Consider the following 16,017-nt stretch of genomic DNA (forward strand, 5'->3'; position numbering starts at 1 on the left):
TGGAAGCTGCTTAGGAGCGCATCCTGTCAGCCATCTTGCGCAGCCACGACCCAAGGATATGTTTTTTAACTGTGAATTTTATACAGCGAGGTATACGTGCACAGTCCACAATTGTATCATGGAATGTTATTCTTGCTTGTTATATCTCTGTTTTATGGATTTACAATTGTATATGAAGCTACAATTTGTTAGTATTGATTGTAATGTTTTTTTGTGATTTGATTGTATTTTGATTCCTATATGGTCACTAGAGGACCAAATAAATATTGACTACTTAAAAAGAGAGGAGAAAAGGGATCTTGAGTTTTTATGGGCCCCAATCACAAAGCTAAATTTACATGTGTCTGTATACTTATGTGCAGGTCTACTCCTACACTTCGGTGTATCTCTCTACCTATTTGTTATTCACCAAGTGGAGATATGGACCTAGGTGTAAACTTACTTGTATCCACCCATTCCAATCGGGGGGGGGCCTCATCTGAATGAACTGACGAGTATAAAGTTACTACCAGTAACTTTTTACTAGTTGGTGAAGATCTACACACAGAACAGATAGAAGAAGCCAAGGTGGAGATCGCTACCTGTAGGTTTGTGAAATGCATTTTGTAGTAAACGCATCAAACTAATGAAGTACTACTTTTTGGACTACAAGATACAGTTTGTGAGTCAGGCCCAGTGTCTCTTTCAGGAACAATCGTTCTTTAGGCAGCCACTGCTTAGGCTTTAGCAAGTCCTTGCATTCCTCTCTGTTTTTGTTTTCAAAGGTAGTTGGCCCTTCGACTTGGCCTGGTGCCCAACCCAATTGTGCTTGTAACCACACAAGCATCTGGGGACAGACACTCAGGGTATTATAGAAACACCTGCCATATCTACCCACACTCACTACATCTCAGCACTGCCGTCTGCATTGCTAACGCAGCAGTGGAGAGATTCCTTTGTAAGGCTTTTGGCAACAGTTCCAGTTAGATGTTTGAGACAGTTGGTATTCAAGCATCTCACCTTTGCTGTCCACAGTTCCACAGTTACTTTTATCTAGCCTCACAATGTATACATATTGTGAAATCTCTGTGTCCCTGCTTTGATCTTTTCTGGAAGAAGATGCAGCTCTGAATTATGTGTATCCAGGCCACAACAAAAATACAACAAATTGCAGAGATATCCACATCAGCACTGTTACAATGTCAAGCATGTGCAGCATGTCTACTGTCCACAACAACTACAGCACAAGCCTCTACAGGCCCAAGTACCTTGGTTTAACACCAGAGTGTAAAGACCAGTCTGACAGGGGTTGGCACCATTCACTGTCACTGCCCTCAGTTAAATGGAATCCCTCAATGGAACTGCGTTCCTCACACAATGATGGGAAGGCACTAGGGAATCAGTTCCAAAAGCACACTTATGAGTTTCAAACTGGGGCAAAACTACTGACTGATAACACTTGCATTTGAGGGCTTTATTCCTAGAGAGACAAAAATGCAGTTGCATGTTTACTAAGACTCTTTGTGAACCGTTCTCCAAAGAGCATTCTTTGGAAATTTGCAAAGATCTCCTTAATGGCCTTATTGATCACTTTTGTATTGATCTTACAAAGTAAACTCCTATGTGTTTCACCAGCAAAGCTAAATTGGCATTCTTCAGGAACCAGAATGTTTGATGTGCCAACTACTGAGAAGTAAGTTGTCCACCAAAATGCCCTACTGGAGGCTTCCTGTGCCTTATCCAGAATGCTAGCCAGGGTACAAACATTATCAAACAATGAGATTCAACAAGCTCTTAAGGCACACAAAATGGGATCATTTCCCTACAGGACCATAAATTGACCACTTTTTGATCTCTCTTGGCAGTCTCTCTCCATCTCAAATGCACAAAAAAAAACATAAACACATACAGACACATCTGCCCACCTTTCCCCCACTGCTGGTTCTACGAGCACAGTAATACTCAGCACACAGAAACCATCTAGTGTCCTTATCCTTAGGCTCCCTAAAACAGAATTTAATGCAATTAGTGACATGTAGCATGTGCCATCATATTTCGACCCTGGATAGTGGACTTGGGACCTACGGTTAGTTCTCCCTCTGGATTGCATACTCTTTACCCTTACCCATAACTTGTCCGGAGGTGGAAGATGGGGAGCCTTCACCCACACCTTCTTGTACTTCATTATCTTTATCAAAATAATCTACATTTTTTCACTGTTTTGTTTTCACTAATCTAACATTATTCCTTATTATGTTTTTTACTAGCAGGAGAAGAACCCGATATGGCCTCTTTTTGTATCATCGCTGGAATCAAAGGTAGGTCAGTGGACCCGTGTATGTCAAGAGTAGTAGTTGGAAAAGGCAATAACATGTAACTAACATTACAAAAGAAACACAGCAAAGAACAATGGCTGCTGAGATTGAAAACCACACATTAAGGCATGCAATTAAGCTTCAATGGCCAAGCCATCACGGTCAGCCACCAAGCTTATGCTGTACTACCAACAGATAGTAAAGAAATGCAGGCATGCAATACAGAATATATAATAGGCCTCCCTGCCTAAAGAATCCTCTGCAAGTGGGTTGGACTCCCAACACTGCCTTCCAGCCACCCGAGTGACGCTCCCATCCGCAAGACACAGTCATGTTTCTTGGTCTGGTTCACCTGCATTCACCAACTTCCTGAACTTCATTCTTTTTCTTTTCCAAACTCTATGTGTCTTGTCCTGTTGCTTATTCTTTCAGAATCCATACAAACCAAAGGTATTAAGGATTTTCTTTGAGATTGCAACGTAACATTTGTTGAAAGTAAATTGTGGTATTATTTTGATGGGCTGTTGTGTTGAGAAAACATCTAAAGTTTTGGTGGGGTGCTAGAGAGCCGGCAGTCGATATGGCCGCACTCTAGTGTGGCTCCTGCAGTCAAGATAATAATCGCCAGAAATCATGTAGTATGGGACCAACATTCGCTGCAGACTTGGCCCAACTGAGTTTGAACATCATGGCGGACCTGGAGCGAGCTCCCTGGATGAGAATGTGAGGCGGGGGATGTATATAAAGGAGCTTCCTTCAGGCCAATGGCTAGCGGGCACATATCGAAGGTGCGGCAATCCGGGCTAGTGGCGGGGCAGCAGAAACGGCCTTTTTGGGTGTGAGGGGACGGTGCTGCGCGTTCACTAGATGGAGCGGAGCAGTTGGCCTAAGCCTGCGGCCTTGATGCAGAACTCATTGTGGACCATGCAGCAGCCCTGAACCCAACCTCTCCACCCAACTGAGAACAGTTTAAGGCTGCTGTGGGACCGCCCCCTCCCAGATGCCCTGAAACTGAGTGCCTGAGTCTGCTTGTGACCCTCCAGCTGGACGTCTGGAGAGAAAGGTGGGTCCTGCAGCACTACCATGAGGCCATGGACGCCATTGTTGTAGCGTCACCAGTGGGCCTGAGGGGCTGATGACTGGCCTTCCTGCGCTGGACACTGTATTGCTGGAGCCCTTCACCCATGCAGGCTATACCACTACTTCGGGACTTGAGTGCTGGCACAGAGTACTAATCCCGACTGAAGTACATTGCAAGAGACCCCTCTTGCACTACACACCAGAATCTGCATGTGCCCCCTCCATCAGCCACCTTGTCTGGGAAGGTGGCACCCACACCGCTCGCAAATGTGGGGGTGGCTGCTGGAAGGAAGATAGGGGTGACCAACCACCACTGCACTTTTCACCCCCCTGGACTTCTTGTTGCGGTAGCGCTGCTGACATCCTGGGCAACCTACATAACATGACTGTACAGCTTGGCGTCTTGGTGCACAGTGCCTATACAGGACTGCGTTGCTACGACAGGGAAATCAGATCAAAAGCAGTCAAATATGTACTTTCAGTCCAAACATGGATCCCAGGTACCAGACCAAAAGCCGCAGGACTGCGCTGAACCCACCACTGGATGGCTTCAGGACATCTGTCCGGATCTCAAACCACTGTTACACACTATGCAGTAAAGCCTGCCATCTACTGACACTAAACTAGATGAACTCACCCTAAGAATGGACACAGTGGCTCAATGGATAGACAAACAAGGTTTGTGTGTCACAAAAGTGGAACAACACTTCTCGGATGTCAAGGATGAAGTGCGAAATAAGGTGCGCAGACTGGATGGTTTAAAAAAGGCCCAGGTGTCACCTAAGGCGAAATCTGAGGACTTGAAAGCCAGGTCGCAGAGAAATAATGTGTGCCTTCTTGTCATACCAGAAACATCGAACACTGGGAAGTTGAAAACCTTTGTGGAGGACATCCTCCAGGCCATTTTCGGTGTGGACCAGTGTATGCGCCTTTAGCAGTAGAGAGAGTACACTGCTCACTGGCCTCATGTCCCCCACTGGGGGCTCACGCCCTATGTATCATGGCAGGCCTCAAGAACCTTCGCAACCGGGACACAATCCTCAGACCCTCGCGTGAAAAAGGGTCCATAGCTCACGAAGAGAATAGCATCAAATTCTTCCCCGACTTCACACTGGTAGTGCAAGAGGCAAGGCAGGAGATGTTGCCAGTGAAAAAAAGGCTTCAGCAGCCCGGTATAGAATATGCAATGCTATATCCAGCTACGCTCAGGTTCTCACTGGACGGCAATCAACACATTCTTCAAGACCCCAAGAAAGCCAGAAGTCTCCTAAGAAAAGGAAGTGCCCGCGGAAAGTGCCCAATACCTGACCCTGAAACATCAGGGAGGTCTTTACAGCATAGCGACACCAACTAATACAACGCCACAACCCCATTGATGCTGCAGCATTCGCTCATTTTCACACAGTCGTCATATACAGCACATCTGGGCTAACTCAGCTGCCACAGAGGATACTCACTGGTAACCTAGTCACCTCACTGGGTGCTTCAAAAACTCTTTTAGGTATTTCTGATTGTTTCTGTGCAGATTAGTTATCGTTTTTGTTTTGTTTTCAGTGTACTCATGTTTGCAGACTGGAGAAGGTCTTTGGACTGATTGGGATACAGTTGTGGGAGGAAGAAGGGGAAAGGGACATTTTATACGATGGACCAACACTGCCAGAAGCATAATCCCTGTTACACAGCAACCCATAGCACCTGAATTAGAAGCCAGACACACATGCACTCAAAGTATCCTTTCACCAACTCACAAAGTGCAAGGAGAACAGCGGTAGCCAAATACTGTTTCTAACTTGGAATGTCCGGGTCTCAGTAACCCGCAGAAAATAAGACACGTCCTAGCACACCTAGACTGTCAGAAAATTGATATTGCCTATCTTCAGGAAATGTTCTGGACCCTAGACGCTGAGAAAAGAGTGGCAGACAAATAGACAGCTCCCAGATACGCATCGTCTAACTTTTCTTACACCCGGTGCGTCTTGGCCTTAATTAGGAAAGGGGTTCCTTTCCAGCCCATATATGCATGTTCTGATGATCAAAGCTGCTATGTGATTGTGCAAGGCACACTACATGGTACCTCAATAACTACACCGAACATATATGGCCCAAACACAGATGACCAGCTTTCTATACGGCTATGTGGCATAAACTACTCATACGACCGACACTTGCCAATCTGTGGGGGTCATGGGGGGGCTCAACACATGCATAACACCACACAAGACTGATGAACCTCCATGCACTGGCAGCGTAAACAGGCTTTTCAAGCAATACTATCTGGCCTGTAGGAACATATCATGCTAGACTTGTGGAGGACGAAATTTCCCACCAAGTGAGATGGTACATTCATGTCCTTAGTCCATAACACATGGTCTCATCTGGATACTGGCTGACAACTCGAGATGTAATTGACTGGACAAGAGCCATTACATATCTTCCCAGAACACTATTAGACCATGCCCCGGTATTACTCAGGATAGTGATCCCCACCCATGCACCCACTCAATTTCAGCAGAGGTCCCGATCAACGGCGGTGACTGAACATGCATTTTGGAACAAAATAAAGTCCAGCATAATAGCGTACTTGGCAGACAGCAAGGGTTCTGTTGACACAGCGGGTATTCGCTGAGAAGCAGCCAAAGTCACCATTAGAGGCATATGCATTACTAAACAAGAAGGCATCCTCAAAGCACTATGCACACAACTGCGTAATACGAGGCAGCAAATACAAATGTTGAAACCTCAGTAGGAAACCGGCCCAGCTACTATATGTCAGCCGGTCACTGATTACAATGCCACAGCTGACCTAGAGGTAAAACACATGTCTAAACACAAAGTGGTGAGGGAGTATGGAGAGGTGGAAGACCGGGTCAGACTCTGCCACGTAAGTTAAAGACAACCTGGGCGCTCATGATCGTCCATAAAATCACTTCCCCCAATGGTACAGCGCATTATGACACAAAGAACTGCAGCCACCATAGACTATTACACTAACATATTTCAGACACATAGCGTGGGTCCTGATACAGGGTTGAGCAACTATCTAAATATAATCGTGCTGGCCTGGCTTTCACCGGGTCAAAGGGAATTCCCAGCACAGTCCATCACAGTAGACGAGATCAAAGAGGCCATCTCGGATCTCCAGAAGAGCAAAGACAATCTAACACGTGAATTCTATAGAGAATTAACTCCCCTCCTGGCACCAGACTTGCTTGTGCAATACGAAGAGACCCATAACACCAAACTGCTACCCCTACATTACACGTAGCGCTTATAATTACCGTTCTTTAACCAGACACATCACCAGAACACTTAGTCCTACAGGCCTCTATCACTCATTAACGTAGATGTCAAGATGATAGTGAAGCTTCTCGCTAACAGATTAATGCCTCTTCTACCTAATTTGATTTTGCCAGACCAATCGGGATTTGTGCTCACGAGGTCCACAATTTATAATCTACATTCCATCTTCGCACGACTCCACCAACTCAACCCCCAACTGGACACTGCAGCGGTGTTATTGGATGCCTACAAAGCCTTTGATTCTATAGAGTGTGGCTACTTGTTTGTGATTCTGCAATGGATGGGTATGCCTTTAAGTTTCAAACAATGGATCAAACTACTGTACACTGGTTCAACAGTCTAGATACGAATAAATGGGCATACCTCCAAACCTGTGGCACTCTTCAGGGGGACAAGTCAGGGTTGTCACCTCTACCCCCTGCTATTCGATATGGCACTAGACCCATTTGCCTGCACTATACAACCCTGACATGCCATGTCGGCTCTGTGATTGAAACAGAGGCCACTCAACTTCTCCTTATACCCAGACGACACTGTGGTACGTTAAGACCCCTAAAGCCCATCCTGCACCATTGATCTGGGAAAACATCACATTTGGCAGACATTCAGTCCCTACATTAACTGTGACAAACCTCTGGTCTTTCTGCTAACACCAACTACCAAGCTTTGCGATTTGAAATACCCATTAAAGTGGAGTACCGGTCCGGTGAAATACCACGGGATATGGGTACACAGTGACCCATTACCGTTCTTTAACCAGACACATCACCAGAACACTTAGTCCTACAGGCCTCTATCACTCATTAACGTAGATGTCAAGATGATAGTGAAGCTTCTCGCTAACAGATTAATGCCTCTTCTACCTAATTTGATTTTGCCAGACCAATCGGGATTTGTGCTCACGAGGTCCACAATTTATAATCTACATTCCATCTTCGCACGACTCCACCAACTCAACCCCCAACTGGACACTGCAGCGGTGTTATTGGATGCCTACAAAGCCTTTGATTCTATAGAGTGTGGCTACTTGTTTGTGATTCTGCAATGGATGGGTATGCCTTTAAGTTTCAAACAATGGATCAAACTACTGTACACTGGTTCAACAGTCTAGATACGAATAAATGGGCATACCTCCAAACCTGTGGCACTCTTCAGGGGGACAAGTCAGGGTTGTCACCTCTACCCCCTGCTATTCGATATGGCACTAGACCCATTTGCCTGCACTATACAACCCTGACATGCCATGTCGGCTCTGTGATTGAAACAGAGGCCACTCAACTTCTCCTTATACCCAGACGACACTGTGGTACGTTAAGACCCCTAAAGCCCATCCTGCACCATTGATCTGGGAAAACATCACATTTGGCAGACATTCAGTCCCTACATTAACTGTGACAAACCTCTGGTCTTTCTGCTAACACCAACTACCAAGCTTTTCGATTTGAAATACCCATTAAAGTGGAGTACCGGTCCGGTGAAATACCACGGGATATGGGTACACAGTGACCCAGACAAGATTGTACGCAGCATCTATGGCCCTACTCTAGCAAACCTTGAGGACAAGGTAAAGAGATGGTCAAAACTTTCTTTGTTTATGGCAGATGGAAAAACCATCTTGAAAATGGTTATACTGCTCAAGTTTCTGTACTTATTTGTAAACATTCCCATAGTGCTACCACAGTATTTCTTTGAGACACTGCGAACACACCCCACCACCACTGCATGGGTGGGTAAGCACCTAGGTTACGATGGGCTAGGCTTATCAAATCTTCGGGGTTCTCAGTGGTGTCATACAATGATGATACCCAAATACTTGTATCAATATCCAACAATCCTGAAGCTGCTGCCTCACGTTTCAGCTCCTGTATGTCTCAAATAGGCAGCTGGATGAAATTAAATTGTATAAATCTTAACTCCAGGGAAATGGAGGTCCTTCTCCTGGGCACAGACACTTCATTTTGGTCACCAAGCTAGTGGCATCCCTAAATAGGAGTACTTCCCTCGCCAGTACGGAAAGTGAAGAACCTGGGGATTGTCTTCGACAATAAACTTAACCATGAAGATCAGGTTAATGCCCTTGCATCATCAGTTTTCTTCAAATTTGCCCCTTCATATCCTCAGACCTTCTGAAACAGTGGTTACCACTCTTGTCCTATCCAAACTGGACTATGGGAACACCTTATTTATCGACATCCAGAAAAGATTTCTTGATAAACTTCAGATGCTACAAATGCATCAGCTCGACTCTTGTCAGGAATCTCAAAATATCAGTCTGTGCCTCAGGCCCCGATTCAGCTACACTGGCTTCCAATGGCAAACAGGATAGAATTCAAGGCTCTCTGCATAGCTTTTAAGGTACGGCATAATACCGGCCCAGGTTATCTCCAAGACAGATTTATTTTTAATATAGTTATTTGAGGAAATAACCTGAGAGATCCTAAATAAATTAGAATTTGCGCTATACTAAAGACAATTACCCTGGAGGGAGTTGGGGGGGAAGGGGGTGAGTTCATTAAATTAGAAGCTATTCCGCACCCGCAATTTCACACACTACTGCTCACCTTTACATGCTATTGTGTTCGTGCTGAGGTTCGTGCTCCATTCCCCCAATTCCCGTAAGAGCCCCCCACACTACCTGCTCTGCACGTACTATTGACTGCTCCTTTGTGGAGATAGACCCCCGTGAGGGCACACTGGTGCAGGATTCACCCTCTCGTCCACGGGTCCAAGGACCAACAAAAGAGAGATCGGCACTGGAGTTGAAGTAAAACAAACCAAGTTTATTAGTCACTCATGAGTGGGACAGCATCCGAACAACACCCTCAAGTGATGTGGGAGGAAGTACACATAATGCAAAAACCATTGTCCTTATATACTGTTTGTTGCAATGCAATCTCATGGGAAGGAAAACTGGAGGGAACGGTTTAAGCACGGAAATAGCTATAGACAAACAAGAACAAAGGCTGACCAGATGGTCAGGAGATGAGGATGGGGTGTAAGGAATGTTTATGGTGGCAATAAGCTATCGATCGATAACATCTGAGACCAGGTGCACCAGCAGCAGCAATTCCCCCCAGCATGTACACCAGATTGACCATGTCAGAGAGGTCAGCTAAAGTTAGAGGACACAGGCGGCGTGAAAAGTCAAATAGCAGACAGTAAAATTAACACGACGGACCCAAATTGAACGCGACAGTCAAAATGGCAGTCACTTATGCTAACGGAAAATTTACACTTTTCCACACCTTCACATCAGAAACTGATAACCATGCTATACAACAGCATTCAGAGAGCCAAATAATGACTGAGAAAGCACTGAATAGAATGGAACGAGGCACTAAATCCTCCACTAACGCAAGTAGAATGGATTTTTGCTGTACACAAACAGGTATGCTATCCCCTAATAGTAACCTGCACATTATACACTTTAAGAATTTAGCTCAGCTCTACCATACCCCGGCCAGACTGTATAGGCATGGACAGATGGAAGACTTGCATTGTGAGAGATGCGGCGTTGGAGGTTGACTTTGTCCACCAGGCTTGGCTGTGACGCCCAGTCTTCCGGTACTCGACGCAAATAACGGACATACTATTAGGTCTGTCAATGGAACAGATAGATCAGAAACCCCAAATATGCCTCCCGGGCTTCGTCAAAAACGTGTCACCTGCGGTGCGGAGATTAGCAGCAGTGGTGCTACTGCTGGCAAAACAGAGAGTAGCAATATGCTGGGGTAAGCGCAGAACACTGACAGAACAACAGTGGCTTGCGGATCTTGTCTACGGCAAATACCAACTTGGAATATACACAAGGGAACTGCTGGTGACATCCCGCCCTAAGCGAATACGGGCTCGTTAACAACACCACAGATCCTGGCGGACGGTGTGGAGGTTTCAGAGTGACTGTGACCATCCTCATGCCAGTCATAGGGTTCAATGCATGCATATAGTAACCAACTCCTCTATCTGTGCGTGATCGCTTTCTGCTCAGCTGTGTTTCATATGCTGGTATTGATCTTTTGCTTTCACTTGTATAATTTATTTGGAGTTTATTGAATCTCAACTGATAAAAGTTTAATAAAAAAAAAACTCTACAGTAGTGAAATGTGTGTGCTTACCATACTTTATATTTTTCCATAATCTGTTACAGGTTGTTGCTGATTAAAACAGAAAAAACTCAGGAATTAAATATCTACCAGATGCATGACTTTAAGAAGTTTGATTTTCTTTGGGCACAATAATCTGACATACATATTTGAATACACATAGCCGGAACATGTTTAATAATGTATCATTAAACATGGGAAACACCAAATCTGATAAGTTATGTACATTTGTGTCACACAACCACAATATTACAGTCCACCTAAAAACTCGAAATACAGATTCTATGTTTTAAATATGATCAGAGCAAGGTATTTACCTTTATTCGGCGGTGGCAGTATTACCTCTAAAATTTGATTAGTAAATGTAGGCAAAAGAACACACAATCCTCACAAACTGCACACAATCACAAGATACAAGCAGCACACACCTGAAGACAGCACACACCTGAAGAAGCGAAATCGATACTCCAATTCCTTCTGTAGCTCCTGATCCAGCTTGTTCCTGAAGAACTCCTCACGGTCAACTACCAGGAACTCTGTCTCTGCCATACAGACGACAGTGGCGTTCCTCTGCAGACCCTTGACTAAGGCCACATCCTGCATGTGGGGAGCAAATACAAAGACATGAACGGCCATCTTAGAATATTAGGTGATTACATGAAGTCTACTTCTGCCTCATTAGAAGCACTCTAGCCAGGTTCTTGGTGCTGAAAATTTCAACTGTGGAGTAGTTTATTGATGTGTCAAATATGAGCATCTCCCCATTCATTCGGATTATTAACTTGAAGGCAAAGAGGGAGGGAGCCTGTGTCTTGATGGCTAATCTGGAATGACTTTATTTAGGAGATTGGCGAGGGTTTTGCATGTTTATTGATGCAGAGAACTCTTGGCAGACAGATTCTGCAGACCAACTAAATGTTCATATCACTTGGCTAACTTGTCATCAAGACATCTTTTTTCCAGTTCATGGCTTTTAACTAGCATCATTATGTCTTCTGCAAGAAGTGATGATGGGTTGCTTCCGCTGAACCCACTGTATCAACACAGCTGATAAACATGAAGCATAACTGAAAAGCCCAGGACTATAAAAGCTGACCTGATGCCATTCATCTCAATCCTACTATTGTTATACCTTCTACAACTCTGTAGATCCTACTAAGGTTCCAGTTCTGTCTTTGCTCTCCCAGTAGGATCAATCCCTAGGTATGTTGTTGCAAATTCAGTACCCATCACTGCTGCCGTAAAACACCTCTCTACATGTACCACCCTTTTTGAGAAGAATCTTCTGTCTTTCCTCTGTCTCTCTCCATCACCAATTATTTTTGTTCTGTGTCTTCGGTCAGTTAATGGCTATTGGGCAGTATCCTTGACGGTCAATGTCACTTACCACTGATGCTCCAAGACATCAGGTCCTATTGCACTTCAAATGGATACACAGTTCCATTCTGGCCTACATACTCCAAGAACAAAAAGGTCACCAGTAGCTTCACTGATCTAGTGTTAGTATTGGGCAAACAGCAAATAGTAATGAGCTGGAAACCATGGGATAGGCCTAGTTGCCAAAGTGGAAATGGGAAAAGTTAATGTGGACTGAATGAGTATTCTGTTACAAATGGAAACCAAGAGGGGGGGGCGAGGAAACCTGCTTTTTCAACAGGTGTAGGGCACGGAGAGGCAATCATACAAATGACAGGCAATCATACCAATAATATACAAGAAAAGGTACAACAAATGTTTCCATTTCCTTATATGGGAAGCAATTCTAGCCAATTTAACTGCTGGTAGCCTCTTAGGACATAAGGAGGGATTAGAAGATAACAAAATAATGTTCCACATATCTTTTGAAGAGAGAAGCAAAGTCTGGAAGAGTGGGGAAACAGGTAACCATGACAAAGACGTTCAAATACCCAAGATGCAAATATACAATTTTTTATTTTATACAATTTGTAAAGCGTGCAAATACCCGTGGGTGTCTTGGCGCTAAGGACAGCGAGCAAGAGCTAGAGACGATAGATTATTGGCTGAATAGCCATGTTTTTGTCATTTTTCTGAAGGCAGGTAGAGTCGGACTAGCTTTGATGTGGATTGGAAGGGAATTCCACAGCTTGGCCGTGGCGACAATAAATTGCTTGTGACCCCACGAGGCAGTCCTTGTGCGGGGAACCCTTAACAGGTTTGCTGTGCATGAGCGTAGAGCCCGGTTTGGGATGTAGGCACCCAGGGCCTCGTTCAGGAACAATGGTCCGGAGTTGCGTGAAGCTTTATATGCAATGCATAGGGCCTTGAACTTAATGCGTTTTTTTATCGGGAGCCAGTGATACTGTCGGAGTATGTGTGAAATGGATTTGTATTTGGGGGTTCTTGATAAGATTCTGGCCGCTGAATTCGGGACCAGCTGTAGTTTGTTAAGGATTTTGCTCTGTGCATTTATGAAGAGACCATTGCAGTAGTCAATAGTAGACATGACTAAGGTGCTTACATGTAAGGTGCTTACAAGAGTCTTTCCAGCACTGAGTGGTAGAAAAGGTAAAAGCTTTTTTATCATTCTTAATTTATGAAATGAGGATGAGACCACAGAATTAACATGAGGTGCAAAGGACAGCTTGTCGTCAAATATGACGCCCAGGTTTCTGACCTTAGATTCCGGAAGTGGAGGGCGTCCCAATAAGGACGGCCACCAAGAGGAGGACCAGCTTGGCAGCAGTTTGCCAAATATCATTACCTCTGTTTTCTCAGACTTAAGTTTTAGGCAATTATTGGCCATTCATGTGCTGATGGCCAACATTCATATAACATCCGGGGTGAAAAGGGTCTCAGGGAAGTGTTAAAGACTCAACCAGGCTATGTCCCCTACTAACCAACATGAAATACTGAAAAACCTGGGAGTCTAGGGGGAACAAAGTTGTGTCCCGATAAGTGATAAAACCAATGCCCGGCGCTTGGGTGCAGAGGAGAAATCCTTACAAATTATTACCAAGAAATGCATATGCCAACGCACATAGCCACCAGCAGCTCTAGGTGTATCCCAAAGTCTAGAGATGGATTCCCATCAAAGTCTTGTAAATGATCAATACTATCATTTGGTCATCAAACGGTAGGGATGGTAGGTCTCTAGATCATTGAGACAGAATCCATACCCTCCATAAGAGACAGGAATGTACCTCCTGAGTTACTCGTAGACCATATGTTTGATCATAAGGTGGGAAATAGTGCAGTGCAGAAAGAAATAAGTGAGAATAAAATGAATAGAGAAAGACAGCGAAGTAAACTTTAATAGCTATCAGTCTCTTCCACACTAAAAACAAGAACAGCGCAAATATAGCAGTTCACACAAATAGCTGCTGAGGGGCCGACATGTTTCAGCCAAACGGGAACAAACTCCTAAGGCTTTCTTCAGGGCCTCTGTTCTAAATAAACCTTGCAACTGCAAATGTATAGTACAATTAAATCCATAAACCAAAAATCATAAGTGAAGAACCATAAAGGATATACGTGACTATTCCTCCATGTCACTTGGTGTGAAGTTCACCTACAAAAGCAAATGGTGACGTCAGTGCATTGAGTATAGCAATATAAGAGAAAGTTTAAAAATGTTTTTTAACTCACCTATAGTAACAGGGGATAGGACCTCACCTCTCCTGGACCATGCTCAGGGTAGAGGAGGCCACGCACTAAAAGGCAAGGAAAAAGAAGGTGCTAGATCTAACAGCAAGAAAACTGACTTTCATAGTTAACCACAGATCTGTGCCACCTATTCCTTTGTTAAACCTTCCTAAAACTCCATAAAGCTCGCTACCCAAAAAACTCATCCACCCCACACAATGAGGCAGTCCCTCGAGTGTAATTATACTTCTCCAGGTATTACGCTTATGCCCAATAGTGGTGACAAACATTGAGATCCCTACCTCTCCGTCGTTGCCTCAGACTGATCCCGAGTCTGGGGGAGGTAACGAGGAGAGGAAAGGGAAGATATTTATACATGTGAGGGACAAGCCCTTTGCTCAATCGAGGTATTGTCCCAGAGAAAACGCCATGTTGGTAGTTTAATTTAAGTCAAAAGTAAGTGAACTCAACCAGGAAACTTACTTAGAGAGAAGGATTGGCAAACGGCGATATCAATCCTTCAATTCGAAACAGGTCTCTGTACTCGCGGCGGAATGCGGGACTTCGACGGAGGATACCATCGAACTACAAAGTGACGTCATAGGTGACTGCGCAGTAGTTTCCATTATGTCGCCTGTCCAACTAATAAAAACACTGCGAGTCTATATTGCTTAGATAGTATATTTATATATTTTGCTTGTAGTAATGTGGAAAGTAGACTCACTTACTTTTGACTTAAATTAAACTACCAACATGGCGTTTTCTCTGGGACAATACCTCGATTGAGCAAAGGGCTTGTCCCTCACATGTATAAATATCTTCCCTTTCCTCTCCTCGTTACCTCCCCCAGACTCGGGATCAGTCTGAGGCAACGACGGAGAGGTAGGGATCTCAATGTTTGTCACCACTATTGGGCATAAGCGTAATACCTGGAGAAGTATAATTACACTCGAGGGACTGCCTCATTGTGTGGGGTGGATGAGTTTTTTGGGTAGCGAGCTTTAAGGAGTTTTAGGAAGGTTTAACAAAGGAATAGGTGGCACAGATCTGTGGTTAACTATGAAAGTCAGTTTTCTTGCTGTTAGATCTAGCACCTTCTTTTTCCTTGCCTTTTAGCGCGTGGCCTCCTCTACCCTGAGCATGGTCCAGGAGAGGTGAGGTCCTATCCCCTGTTACTATAGGTGAGTTAAAAAACATTTTTAAACTTTCTCTTAAATTGCTATACTCAATGCACTGACGTCGCCATTTGCTTTTGTAGGTGAACTTCACACCAAGTGACATGGAGGAATAGTCACGTATATCCTTTATGGTTCTTCACTTATGATTTTTGGTTTATGGATTTAATTGTACTATACATTTGCAGTTGCAAGGTTTATTTAGAACAGAGGCCCTGAAGAAATCCTTAGGAGTTTGTTCCCGTTTGGCTGAAACATGTCGGCCCCTCAGCAGCTATTTGTGAGAACTGCTATATTTGCGCTGTTCTTGTTTTTAGTGTGGAAGAGACTGATAGCTATTAAAGTTTACTTGGCTGTCTTTCTCTATTCATTTTATTCTCACTTATTTCTTTCTGCACTGCACTATTTCCCACCTTATGATCAAACATATGGTCTACGAGTAACTCAGGAGGTACATTCCTG

At 44.3% G+C, this 16,017-nt stretch overlaps 1 protein-coding gene across 3 annotated transcripts in view; it reads right to left on the reverse strand.

Moving 5' to 3' along the window:
* Positions 1–16,017, reverse strand: part of LOC144783812 (cyclic nucleotide-binding domain-containing protein 2-like) — an 832,431-nt gene that overhangs the window by 573,485 nt on the left and 242,929 nt on the right. For all 3 annotated transcript variants that reach the window (XM_078662559.1, XM_078662558.1, XM_078662557.1), the window contains exon 6: positions 11,223–11,374. In XM_078662559.1, coding sequence (XP_078518685.1) covers positions 11,223–11,374 — 152 coding nt within the window. The remainder of the gene's footprint in view (positions 1–11,222; positions 11,375–16,017) is intronic.

This window comes from Lissotriton helveticus, chromosome 10, assembly GCF_964261635.1.
Source record: "Lissotriton helveticus chromosome 10, aLisHel1.1, whole genome shotgun sequence".
Lineage (NCBI taxonomy): Eukaryota > Metazoa > Chordata > Amphibia > Caudata > Salamandridae > Lissotriton > Lissotriton helveticus.